This window comes from Symphalangus syndactylus, chromosome 23 (assembly GCF_028878055.3).
Source record: "Symphalangus syndactylus isolate Jambi chromosome 23, NHGRI_mSymSyn1-v2.1_pri, whole genome shotgun sequence".
Taxonomy (NCBI): domain Eukaryota; kingdom Metazoa; phylum Chordata; class Mammalia; order Primates; family Hylobatidae; genus Symphalangus; species Symphalangus syndactylus.
Window position 1 is genome coordinate 17,351,165 of NC_072445.2, and position 13,206 is coordinate 17,364,370.

At 43.1% G+C, this 13,206-nt stretch overlaps 1 protein-coding gene and 2 non-coding genes across 3 annotated transcripts in view; 1 reads left to right on the forward strand and 2 right to left on the reverse strand.

Moving 5' to 3' along the window:
• Positions 1-13,206, reverse strand: part of XPO5 (exportin 5) — a 55,158-nt gene that overhangs the window by 8,762 nt on the left and 33,190 nt on the right. The window contains exons 21-23 of the mRNA XM_055263993.2: positions 3,251-3,351; positions 832-928; positions 40-176 (exon numbers count right to left, since the gene is read on the reverse strand). Of these exons, the coding sequence (XP_055119968.1) occupies positions 40-176; positions 832-928; positions 3,251-3,351 (335 nt within the window). The remainder of the gene's footprint in view (positions 1-39; positions 177-831; positions 929-3,250; positions 3,352-13,206) is intronic.
• LOC129473862 (U7 small nuclear RNA) lies at positions 10,537-10,598 on the reverse strand. The gene has a single exon (XR_008654390.1). It is a non-coding gene; the product is annotated as a U7 small nuclear RNA (small nuclear RNA).
• On the forward strand, positions 12,510-12,632 carry LOC129473873 (small Cajal body-specific RNA 15). Its single transcript, XR_008654401.2, has one exon. It is a non-coding gene; the product is annotated as a small Cajal body-specific RNA 15 (non-coding RNA).

The following is a 13,206-nucleotide window of genomic DNA, read 5'->3' on the forward strand; positions in this document are numbered from 1 at the left end:
CTGACCTTTTGGGTTATGTAGAGACTTTTGAAAGGATATGAAGCATGGGTCTGAGTCGGTAGTCAGGAATATTGTTCAAGTTGACAAAGGCTGAGCTGAGAAGCTGGGTAGCAAGGTCCTCCACAGTATAGAAGTCTTGCTGCATGGAAGGGCCTGCCTTCCCTAGGATATGAAAACTGTAAAGGGAAAAAAAAAAAGCATTGAAAATGACAAATCCAACATCTGTTACTGCCAGCCCTGACTGTCCCATGAATTTCATTTCTAGCCTACAGTAAGATTTTTCAGCCGGAAAAGCAGTTGTATTTACTTAAGAGAACTTATAGATACACCATCTTTTTAAAGACAGTTGTTGGCGGCAGAGATCAGCAGTAGCTTTCATTACTATTTAATGTGGACTTACAATGGAGGATCTCATTAGCTTGGCTGATTAGTGTAGTGGGTTAGTGAGGCCAAAGCCCATGAGGGCCAGTTACCTCCCCAACCCACAACCAGTATCCAGCCACCCCACTCCTATGAGAAGTAGGCTGCAAGCAGTGTAGGGTCTAAGCAATCCCCACCACTTTTAGCTTCTACTTGGGTTTCATCATTTTATACACTAGAAACACAAGTTGGGCATGAAGCAGGCTAGGACTGTGAGGCTCATATGACAATTAAAAAAACCAAATGCAGGAAAGCAGGCTATTCATTTCTATTTAACACTAGAATCATTAGTTTCCTGTCAAATTCTTGCCTCACCTTACCTGTACACTAGATGAGAAGTCCAACCCATCGACATTCCTATACGATACATACAGAGGAAGAAAATATGGAGAGGCAGCATTGGTTCCTTACCAGTTTTCATAGAGGGTGGAGAAGAAACGCTGCATTCTTTCCAAGACGGTTTTGAAGACAGGAGAGTCATTGAGTTCCAAGAGAGGTTGAGGTAATCCTACAGGGAAATATGGGTCAAGAACATGATGCTCCACTGTCAGGAGTCTCAATTGGCCAACACTCTACAGCAGGCAGATGTTGTTCAGGGGTGAAGATGTGTGCATGTCTGGTGCTGCACTGCAAAGCAGTTGGCTATGTGATTTGCTGCACTCTTTTGGTAGGAGAAGGTGAAAGCTACTTAAGGACCCAGGACTTTAGACCCGGGTACTCTTTTATCTGCTTTTTTTCCCCAGATGGAACTTGTACCAAAAAAAGTGACAACTCGAAAGTATTTTTCCATAAAGCTCTGGGGATGCTTCCACAATTAAGTTTTGAAACCCCTTTTTAAAGCAAAATGTTACACAAAACACTAAGATGTGTAGCAGCTCAAAATGAAACCCACTTACCTTAATATTAAAAACTGCCTTAAAAGATCTATACTTTTAAGTGTAATCAGAGGTTTTACATTTCGAGTCTTATAGTCAGAAGCTATCTGCGGGAACTGTTTGTCCATTCTAGTATTTCTGGTTGGCCACTTATTTCTACAGCAGGAGTTCCTGACTTAACTTGAATAATGGCATGGGGGTATGTGGTAAGCAACACTTACTTTTTATATTAATAGCTATACATTTCTTGGAAGTTATATTTTTACTGGTGTCTGCAACATAACCCTTAAATAGAATGGTGTCAAAGGAAAAGATTCAGGACTATCTAGGCCGAAACAGACAGACATGAGCTCTGGAAAGGCAAATTAACATCCTTACTTTGGCTAACTTCACAGCTGAGGAATGCCATTGGATTGCTTGACTACAGCTGGGCTCAGACACAGGTTATAGCTGATGATAAAGACAAACTATGGGGGCTGTGATGGTGAGCCAGCCTGAAGCTTCTGAGATGGGAACAAGGTTTAGACAACTGATGCCTCTAGCCTTAACTTCATCCCACATTCCCAGACTTGCTCCCTGTGCTCCAGCCACATGATTCAACCATCTCTATGTTCTGGACATACCAAGGCCTTTCCCTCTTGCCTCAGATCTTATACCTGCCATTCTGTTTGTCCAGAATGCCCAGCATTTCCTCATGCCCCTAACCTAGCTAGTTCCTACTCATCCTTCAAGTCCCCATTGGGAGTCAGCCTTCTGACTTCCCTCCAAGACTGGGTTAGGTCTCCCGATGAACACTCAGAGCCCTGCCACTTTCCTTCACAGCAAATACCACAATGATGCCTGCACAGTTATTTTCATGCTTATTTTCAATGGGAAAATGAGTTAAAGCAGTATCCTAACAAGGTCACAATTGGAAGGCTAGGCGTGGTGGCTCATGCCTATAATCCCTGCATTTTGGGAGGCCAAGGCAGGCAGATCACTTGAGGTCATGAGTTCGAGACCAGCCTGGCCAACATGGTGAAACCCTGTCTCTACTAAAAATACAAAAAATTGGGCGGGTGTGGTGGTGCATGCCTGTAGTCCCAGCAGGCTGAGGTGGGAGAATCACTTGAACCCGGGAGGCAGAGGTTGCAGTGAGCTGAGATTGCACCACTGTACACCAGCCTGGGTGACAGAGTGAGACTCTCTCAAAAATACAAAACAAAACAAAAAAGGTAACAATTGGGAAATGGCTTAAAATCTATTCCTTTAAAAACTTTGATATCTATCTATATACACACACACACACACGCACACACACACACACACACACGCACACACACACACACACACGGCAGGAAAAGTATACAAATATCCTTCAGGTTAAAGGCCATGATTTATTTAATCGAATGGCTGTAACACCCACCACAACCTACTGGCTAAATTGAAGAAGGGGTTAACAGGGAAAAAAAATACATTGCCTCCGATCTTCTGTGTATGCTAAGGTAAGTAAATACACTTGTTCATATAGAGCTTATAGGAACTGCACAAATGCATTTCTGAACAAATAGATGGTCAAGGTAGTGCAAGACAAGACGGAAGAAGCACAAGATAGGCTGAAGCTGCTCAACGAACACGTAAGAACGCCTGTAATCCTAGTGCTTTGAAAGGCCATGGTGGGAGGACTGCTTGAGGATAAGAGTTCAAGACCAGCCTGGGCAACATAGCAAGACTCTGTCTCTACAAAAAAATTTTAAAGTTCGTCTGGTGTGATCCGCCTGTAGTCCAACTACTCAGGAGGCTGAGGCAGGAAGACTGCTTGAGCCCAAGCGTTTGAGCCTACAGTGAGCTATGGTTGCACCAGTGCACTCTAGCCTGGGCGACAAAGACTATGACTCTGAAACAACAACAACAAAAAAAGGGGACATCCATTAGGGATAAGATGAACCTAGGAGAAAAAAGGTTACATTTCTTACCTAATATAGCAGATTTTTCCGCATCAAGCATATCCAGAGCCTTGGTGAAAGGCTCTGCCATTTTGGCTAGCATTTCTGGTGCATATAATGTATTGTGGGTTCTGAAAGAAACAAGAATGCTATTGAGCTTTTCCATCTGATGCAGAAGGAAAGAGTGGGTTTTGCTTGTAATCCAGTGATACTACAGTTCCACACAGACAGATCTGCCCATCAACTCCTGGCAGGGGAAAGAAAAGAAGGTATAAATATCTGAATGCTCGCTGGAGGAGGGAACAGACTTGTATAGATAATTAGTATACAATACCTAAGATAACATGAGAAGTAAACCCCAAGACAACAGGACAGTATCAGAGTCCAAAGCTAGAAAGCAAAATTATTTTAAATCTGAGGTGCTCCCAGGAGTTTTTTGACCACCAGTGATATGGAATGAAATGTGTGCAACACTGTGGATTTACAGGTAGGAACACAGAGAAGGTGGTAATTTGCCCCATTTTTCAATGTTTTGTCTTAATTCCAAGAGTATGGACCTTGCAACAGCTGTTTGGACCTGATAGAGGAACACAATTCCCAATACATGCTGTCCCCCACCAAAATGACCCACCTGAGCAATTATGGGCTTTGAGTAAAGAGCAAGGACTGTTAACTTGATACACCTGCTGTCCACAGCACTCTTACAGAAATGACCCCACTGAACAAACTGATGGCTACATGCTTAAGATGCAAACTGAAAACATCTTTTAGACCATGTTTAAGCCTCCATAGTTTGTTCTTTTTGTTCTTGCTTAAGAAGTCATTCTAGGCTGGGCTCAGTGGCTCATGCCGGTAATCCCAGCACTTTGGGAGGCCGAGGCCAGCGAATTGCCTAAGGCTAGGAGTTCAAGACCAGCCTGGCCAACATGGTGAAACCCCGTCTCTACTAAAAATATAAAAATTAGACGGGTGCGGTGGTGCATGCGTGTAATCTCAGTTACTTGGGAGGCTGAGGCAGGAGAATTGCTTGAACCCGGGAGGCAGAGGTTGTGGTGAGCTGAGATCATAGCACTGCACTCCAGCCTAGGCAACAGAGTGAGACTCCATCTCAAAAAAGACCCCCAAAGGCCAGGCGCGGTGGCTCACGCCTGTACTCCCAGGACTTTAGGAGGCTGAGGTGGGCGGATCACGAGGTCATGAGATCGAGACTATCCTGGCTAACATGGTGAAACCCTGTCGCTACTAAAAATACAAAAAATTAGCTGGGCATGGTGGTGGGTGCCTGTGGTCCCAGCTACTCGGGAGGCTGAGGCAGGAGAATGGTGTGAACCTGGGAGGCGGAGCTTGCAGTGAGCCAAGACTGCACCACTGCACTCCAGCCTGGATGGCAGAGTGAGACTCCATCTCAAAAAAAAAAAACAAAACCAAAAAACAGAAGTCATTCTATGGCTGGGCCCAGTGGCTCACGCTTGTAATCCCAGAACTTTGGGAGGCCAAGGTGGGTGGATCATCTGAGGTCAGGAGTTCGAGACCAGCCTGGCCAACATGGTAAAACCCAGTCTCTACTAAAAATAAAAAAATTAGCTGGGCGTGGTAGCTACAGGTTTAAGATGCAAACTGAAAACATCTTTTAGACCATCTTTAAGCCTCCATAGTTTGTTCTTTTTTGTTCTTGCTTAAGAAGTCATTCTAGAGGCCCGGCACGGTGGATCATGAGGTCAGGAGATCGAGACCATCCTGGCTAACATGGTGAAAACCCATCTCTACTAAAAATACAAAAGCAAAATTAGCCGGACATGGTGGGGGGCGCCTGTAGTCCCAGCTACTAGGGAGGCTGAGGCGGGAGAATGGCGTGAACCCAGGAGGCGGAGCTTGCAGTAAGCTGAAATTGCGCCACTGCACTCCAGCCTGGGCGACAGAGCGAGACTCCGTCTCAAAAAAAAAAAGTCATTCTAGGCCGGGTGCAGTCGCTCACGCCTGTAATCCCAGCACTTTCGGAGGCCAAGGCCAGAGAATCACCTGAGGCCAGGAGATCAAGACCAGCCTGGCCAACATGGTGAAACCCTGTCTCTACTAAAAATATAAAAATTAGATGAGTATGGTGGTGCATGGCTGTAATCTCAGCTTCTCCAGAGGCTGAGGCAGGAGAATCACTTGAACCCAGGTGAGCCAAGATCATGCCACTGCACTCCTGCCTGGGTGACAGAGCGAGACTCCCTCTCAAAAAAAAAAAGTCATTCGCTACCCTGGCCAGGCACAGTGGCTCATGCCTGTAATCCCAGCACTTAGGGAGGCCAAGGCAGATGGATCACCTGAGGTCAGGAGTTTGAGACCAGCCTGGCCAACATGGTGAAACCCTGTCTCTACTAAAAATATAAAAATTAGCCAGGTGTGGTGGTGCACGCCTATAATCCCAGCTACTTGGGAGGTCAAGGCATAAGAATCGCTTGAAGCCAGGAGGCGGAAATTGCGGTGAGCCGAGATCGCGCCACTGCACTCCAGCCTGGGCAACAGAGTGAGACTCTGTCTCGGGAAAAAAAAAAAAAGTCATTCACTAACCTCATGCTGTAAATATGGTCTAGAAGTTTTACTTTGGCCAGACGCGGTGGCTTATGCCTGTAATCCCAGCACTTTGGGAAGCCAAGGTGGGTGGATCACGAGGTCAGGAGTTCAAGACCAGTCCCTGGCCAACATGGTGAAACCCCGTCTCTACTAAAAATACAGAAATTAGCCAGGCATGGTGGCACACGCCTGTAAATCCCAGCTACTCAGGAGGTTGAGGCAGGAGAATCGCTTGAACCCAAGAGGCAGAGGTTGCAGTGAGCCAAGGTCGTGCCACTGCACTCCACCGTGGATGACAGAGTGAGACTATCTCAAAAAAAAAAAAAAAAAAAAAAAAAAAAAAAAAAACAGCAGCTTTACTTTTTGGGTTTTAAAACACCTGAAATTTTTTTCTGTGTGTGGTGGCTGGTAGGAATCTAATTGTTTTTTCTAACACGGTGAAACAGACAATATGGTGTCTGTCCTCGACAACTCAACTCTGCACAGAAAGCCAACTGTCCCAGCATTGAATAATTGATTTTTGTTTTGTTTTTTGTTTTTTAAAGAGACAGGGTCTCACTCTACTGCCCAGGCTGCATTGCAGTGGTGTTATCATAGCTCACTGCAGCCTCAAACTCCTGGGCTCAAGTGGCCCTTCCACCTCAGGCTCCCAAGTAGCTGGGACTATAAGTGTGCACCACCACACGTGAATAATTAAAACTTTTTTTTTGTAGAGAAAGGGTCTCTCTGTGTTGCCCAGGCTGGTCTCAAACTTCTGGCCCCAAGAGATCCTCCTGCCCTGGCTTCCTAAAGTGCCAAAATTATAGGCATGAGCCACTATTCCCAGCCATCTTTTTCTCACTAACTTTCATTACTTCTGTCATAAATCAACCTGTAATACATACCTGGGAGTCTTTTAAAGGCACCTTTACTATTGTGTTGAACCCATCATCATCTACAAAGGATTATCTGCTAAAAAACTGAACTGGTATGAGGTCAGTTTTCTAGACCAGAGGTCATATTAGTACATGTTTTAAGCTTGGCCAGCAATATGGTGTCTGTCCTCGACAACTCAACTCTGCATTGAAGCGCAATAGCAGCCATAAACAGTAGGTAAATGAATGGTCAAGGTGTGTTCCAAAAAAAGTTTACTTACAAACATGTGGAGACTTGCATTTATTTGGTCCTCAGGCTGCAGAGTGCCATATGTCCTCTAGACATATTCATATATAACAAAATAACAAAAATAAAGTAGACTAGATCAAACAATACTCCAGAGATGCAATCATCAAAATTTCACCAGGGGAAACTCTGGAAATACAAGTCCACCTTTTTCAACAAATAAATTGAAAAGAAAAAGAGGGCCAGGCATGGTGGCTCATGGCTGTTATCCCAGCACTTTGGGAGGCTGAGGCAGGTGGCTCAGTTGAGCTCAGGAGTTTGAGACCAGCCTGGGTAACATGGCAAAACCCTGTATCTACTAAAAATACAAAAAATTAGCCAGGCGTGGTGGCGCACACCTGTAATCCCAGCTACTCGAGAAGCTGAGGAAGGAGAATTGCTTGATCCCGGGAGGCGGAGGGTGCAGTGAGCTGAGATAGCACCAGCGCACTCCAGCATGGGCGACAGAGCAAGAATATCTCAAAAAAAAAAAAAAAAAAAAAAAGGCAAGTAACTTATAAATTTAGAGCCTAAGAAACATCTTTTTTTTTTTTTTTTGAAACAGATTTGCTCTGTCGCTCAGGCTGGAGTACAATGGCGTGATCTCAGCTCACTGCAACCTCTGCCTGCTGGGTTCAAGTGATTCTTGTGCCTCAGCCTCCCAAGTAGCTGAGACTATAGGTGCGCACCACTACACCTGGTTACTTTTTAAATTTTTAGTAGAGATGGGGTTTTGTCATGTTGGCCAGGTTGGTCTCAAACTCAGCCTCAAGGATCTGCCTGCCTCGGCCTCCCAAATTGCTGAGATCACAAGCGTGAGGCACCACGCTAAGCCTAATTTAGTGACTAAGAGATATCTTAAATATATATAAACGTTGTGTAGATAAACAGAAAAAAAGAAAACATTTGGTGATATTTGAATACTGATTGTATACTGGATATTGAATTACTGGTAGTATTTTGAGATATAACAATGGAAATGTGGTTATATTAAAAGACCTATTACTAGCTCCATATTGCTTGATTTGGGATTTTTGTCTCTATGTTTACAAGTGATTTAGGCCTATAATTTTCCTCTTTGGTACTGTTAATGTCTGGTTTTGGTATCAAAATAAATAACCTCATAAAATGAGTTATGGAGCACTACATTTTTCTATTCCTGGGAATAGTCTGTCTAAGAGATAAATTATCTGATCCTTGAAGGTCTGGGAGAACTCCCATGTAAAATCATTTAGGCTTGGAGTTTTGTGGTCTAATTTAACTACTACCAATATAATTAATATGAAGTTTATATCTCTTTAGGTTTTCTATCTTGTTGAGTTAGAATAAGTTACATTTTCCCTGGAAATTATCCATTTTTAAATATTTTATTTTTAAAAATAGAAGACGGGGCTGGGCACGGTGGCTCACACCTATAATCCCAACACTTTGGGAGGCCAAGGCAGGCAGATCACCTGAGATTGGGAGTTTGAGAACCAGCCTGGCCAACACGATGAAACCCGGTCTCTACTGAAGATACAAAATTAGCTGGGCATGGTGGTGCACACCTGTAACCCCAGTACTTTGAGAGGCCAAGGAGGGGGGATCACCTGAGGTCAGGAGTTCAAGACCAGGCTGGCAAACATGGTGAAACCCTGTCTCTAGTGAAGATACAAAATTAGCCAGGCCGGGCGGGCGGATCACGAGGTCAGGAGATTGGGACCATCCTGGCTAATACGGTGAAACCCCATCTCTACTAAAATTACAAACAATTAGCCGGGTGAGGTGGCAGGCACCTGTAGTCCCAGCTGCTTGGGAGGCTGAGGCAGGAGAATGGTGTCAACCCGGGAGGTGGAGCTTGCAGCGAGCCGAGATGGCGCCACTGCACTCCAGCCTGGGCAACAGAGCAAGACTCCATCTCAAAATAAATAAATAAATAAATAAACAAAATTAGCCAGGCATGGTGGCACATGCCAATAATCCCAGCTACTCAGGAGGCTGAGACAAGAGAAGCGCTTGAACCTGGGAGGTAGAGGTTGAAATGAGCTGAGATCATGCCTTTGCATGCCAGCCTGGGCAACAAGAGTGACACTGTTTCAAAAAAAATAAATTAAAAAATCGAGATGGGGTCTTGCTATGTTGCCTAGGCTGGTCTCCAGCAATGTTCCTGCTGTGGCCTCCCAAAGTGCTGAGATTACAGGCATGAGCCAACATGCCCAGCCCCATTTTTCTTAAGCTTTTGAATTTACTGATGTTATCACTGGTATTTTCAAAGAACCAGCTTTATTTTTATTAAAATTTTAAAAAATTGAGGCATAATTCACATAACATAAAACTAACCATTTTAGGAGTACTATTCAGCCATAAAAAAAAGAGAGAGATCTTGTCATTTGCTACAATATGGATGGCACTGGAGATGATTATGCTAAGTGAAATAAGCCAGGCACAGAAAGACACATCACGTGTTCTCACTCTTTGTGGAATCTAAAAATTACAACAATTCAACTCATGGACATAGAGAGTGTAAGGATGGTTAGCAGAGGGGCTGGGGAGGGTAGTGGTGGGTTAGGGGTAAGGCAGGGATGGTTAATGGGTACAAAAAACCCAGAAAGAATGAATAAGATGTAGTATTTCCTAGCATGATAGGGTGACTATAGTCAATAATAATTTTGATTGTACATTTAGAAAGTATAACTGCAGTTGGCTATAACTGGATTGTTTGTAACACAAAGGATAAATGCTTGAGGGGATGGATACCCCATTTTACATGATGTGATTATTATGCATTACATGCCTGTGTCAAAACATCTTATGTGCCCCATAAATATATGTATGTACTGTGTACCCACAAAACTTTAAAAAACTAACAAAAAACATCCCCACCAAGACCTAAACATTTTAAAGTTCACAATTCAGTGGTATTTAATACTTTCAAACGGTTGCATAAATAACCTCTACGTGGTTCCAAAACATTTCCATTGCCCCCAAAATAACTGCCAGGCCCATTAAGCAGTAGCAGTTGATCTACACTTTCTTCTCCTCTCCAACCTGAGGCAATTGCCAATGTACTTTCTGTCTCTATGGATTTACTACTCTAGATATTTCATAAAAATGAAATCATATAGTATATGGCCTTTTGTGTCTGGTTTCTTTCACTTAGCATAATGTTTTGAAGGTTTATCCATAGTGTAGTAATTATCAGTACTTCATTCTGTAAGTACTGAGGTAATCCAATACTTCTTTTTTTCTTTTTTTGAGATACAGTCTCATTCTTTCTCCCAGGCTGGAGTGCAGTGGTGCAATCTTAGCTCACTGCAACCTCCATCTCCTGGGTTCAAGTGATTCTCCTGCGTCAACCTTTTGAGTAGCTGGGATTACAAGCATGCACACCACCACGCCTGGCTAATTTTTGTATTTTTAGTAGAGATGGAGTTTCACCAGGTTGGCCACACTGGTCTTGAACTCTTGACCTCAAGTGATCTGCCTAAGGCCTTAGCCTCCCAAAGTGCTAGGATTACAGGCATGAGCCACCGCACCCGGCCGATTTTAGAAATCTAGGGTGTATTTTATACTTACAGTTCATCTCAATTCAGGCTAGTCATTTTTATTTTTTAATTTTTGTTTTTTTTCCTCTAAGGAGCTTTCCGGCAAAAACTGGAAAGCCTACCAGACCAATTCTGAAAGTACTGTAACACTTGACTAGTAATACTTCAAGTGCTCAATAGTTTCATGTGGCTAGTGGCTTCCATGCTGGACAGCACAGCTTCAACACCTTCTATTATCAGATTATTGGACGCAGGAGGTGCTATGAATACCTTGCCACATTCTTAAGAAAAGCAAACTTTTCTCTACTAAAAAAATAGTAATTTATTTATTTTTCAATTTTTTTTTTTGAGATGGAGTCTTACCCTGTTGCCCAGGCTGGAGTATGGTAGCATGATCTCGGCTCACTGCAACCTCCGCCTCCCAAGTTCAAGCAATTCTCCTACCTCAGCCTCCTGAGTAGCTGGGATTACAGGCACCTGCCACAATGCCCAGTTAATTTTTTTGTTGTTGTTGTTGGTATTTTGAGTAGAGACAGGGTTTCACCATGTTGGCCAGGCTGGTCTCAAACTCATGACCTCAAGTGATTCACCTGCTTTGACCTCCCAAAGTGCTTGGATTACAGGTGTGAGCCACTGTGCCCAGCCAAAAAATAGTAATTTAAAACTCCCAACTCCAGCATATAACTGATGGAAATACAAATTAGTATAACCACTTTAAAAAACAGGTTGCATCTATAAAAAAAGAAAATACACATTTCTTATAAGCTAGGAATTCTACTCCTGTGTGTGTATCCAACAAAAATTATGTATATATGTTCATAAAAACGTATTTGACATAAGAATGTCAACAGCAGCATGATTTGTAATATTAAAATATCACCCAAAAGTCCATCAAGGCTGAATAGTTACAGCATATTCACACAATGAACTATCATACAAGCAAGGAGAACCAAAAAAACACAAGTACATGCATGCAGTAACATGGATGAACCTCAGAAACAAAATATTGAGCGAAAGGAAGGCAGACACCAAAAGGTGCATACTTCTGATTTCATTTTCATAAAGTTCAAAAACCTGGGCAAAATGTTAAGTCAGAATAGTGGGCCGGGTGAGGTGGCTCACATCTGTTATCCCAGCACTTTGGGAGGCTGAGATGGGAGGATCTCTTGAGCCCATGAGTTCAAGACTAGCCTTGGCAACAAAGAGAGAGCCTGTCTCTACCAAAAAGTTAAAAATTAGCTGGGCATGGCTGCTCATGGCTGTGGTCCTAGCTACTCAGGAGGCTGAGGTGGGAGGACTGCTTGAGCCCATGAGGTTGAGGCTGCAGTGAGCCGTGATCGCAACACTGCACCCCAACCTAGGCGACAGAATAAGACCCTGCCTCAAAAGTAAGTAAGTAAATAAATAAATACAAATCAGAATAGTAGTTATCTTTGAGGGGCAGGTAATTACTGAGAAGAGGTATTGGGTAAAGTTGCTTCTTGATCTGAGTGCTGATTACATGAATGTGTCCACTTTGTGAAAATTCATCTACACACACAAGTTATGCCCTTTTCTACATAAATGTTACACTTCAAGATAAAATTTATTTAATTTTTTTTTTCTTTTTTGAGACAGAGTCTTCCCTGTTGCCCAGGGACAGGGAAGACTCTTCCCTGTGATCTTGGCTCACTGCAACCTCCGCCTCCCGGGTTCAAGCAATTCTCCTGCCTCAGCCTCCTGAGTAGCTGGGATTACAGGCGCCTGCCACCATGCCCGGCTAATTTTTGTATTTTTAGTAGAGGTGGGGTTTCACCATGTTTATTGGGCTAGTCTCGAACTCCTGACTTTAAGTGATCCATGCGCCTTGGCCTCCTACAGTGCTGGGATTATAGGCGTGAGCCACCGTGCCCAGCCAATAAAATTTACTAAAAAAGCAAAACTCTAATAGCTCCAGCTACACACTATTCAAGCCATCTACTCAATCATTACATGCTAGGCATTTTTCAAAATGCCTTTTGATTGATTTTTGGAATTTTCTAAAAGCACTGAACTCTTAGAAAAATATCAAAACGATAAACCATTTGAAGACTAAGAAAATAGAGTCCTTAAAGTCAAGCTGACTCTGCTGTTAGCCTCCTAAATGAAAAGATAGAACAGGTCTTGTTTGCAAAATAAATTCAAGACCTACTTATCTACCGACAGCAATTATACACTTTCCATTGTCTTTCTATAGAAAATAGGAGTAGTAAATTTATAGAGGAAAAAACTGGAGAAAGACGTAGTGAACACATGAGAATCTTGCTCTACTGATTGATAGGAAGGTGACTAGAAATTGAAGAGCGATTATACTTTTTTAAAAAAAGAAAATTATATAAAAAATGATAACCATACTGTTGTCTTGTGGCCTCTAGACCCAACCAGAAATGAACCCTGTTTCCACGTCTGGGTTGGCCACATAGATTCTGGCCACAGGCCTAAAAAGGTCTAGTTGATTAGCTTCTTGCCCTGTGATTTCCATCACTTTCACATTTCTCTAGCTGCAGAAGAACCTTGTGGTTTTAAAAAAACATCACTATGGGGCTGGGTGTGGTGGCTCACACTTGTAATCCTAGCATTTTGGGAGACTGAGGCAGGCTCAGCTGTCCGAGACCAGCCTGGGCAACATGGCAAAACCCCATCTCTATTAATAAAAACATCACGATGGAAATAAGCCTTTCCTTGACTGAATGTTTAACCCTCTCAGTACAAGCCCTACTTCTTTTCAGAGACTTCTTTCCT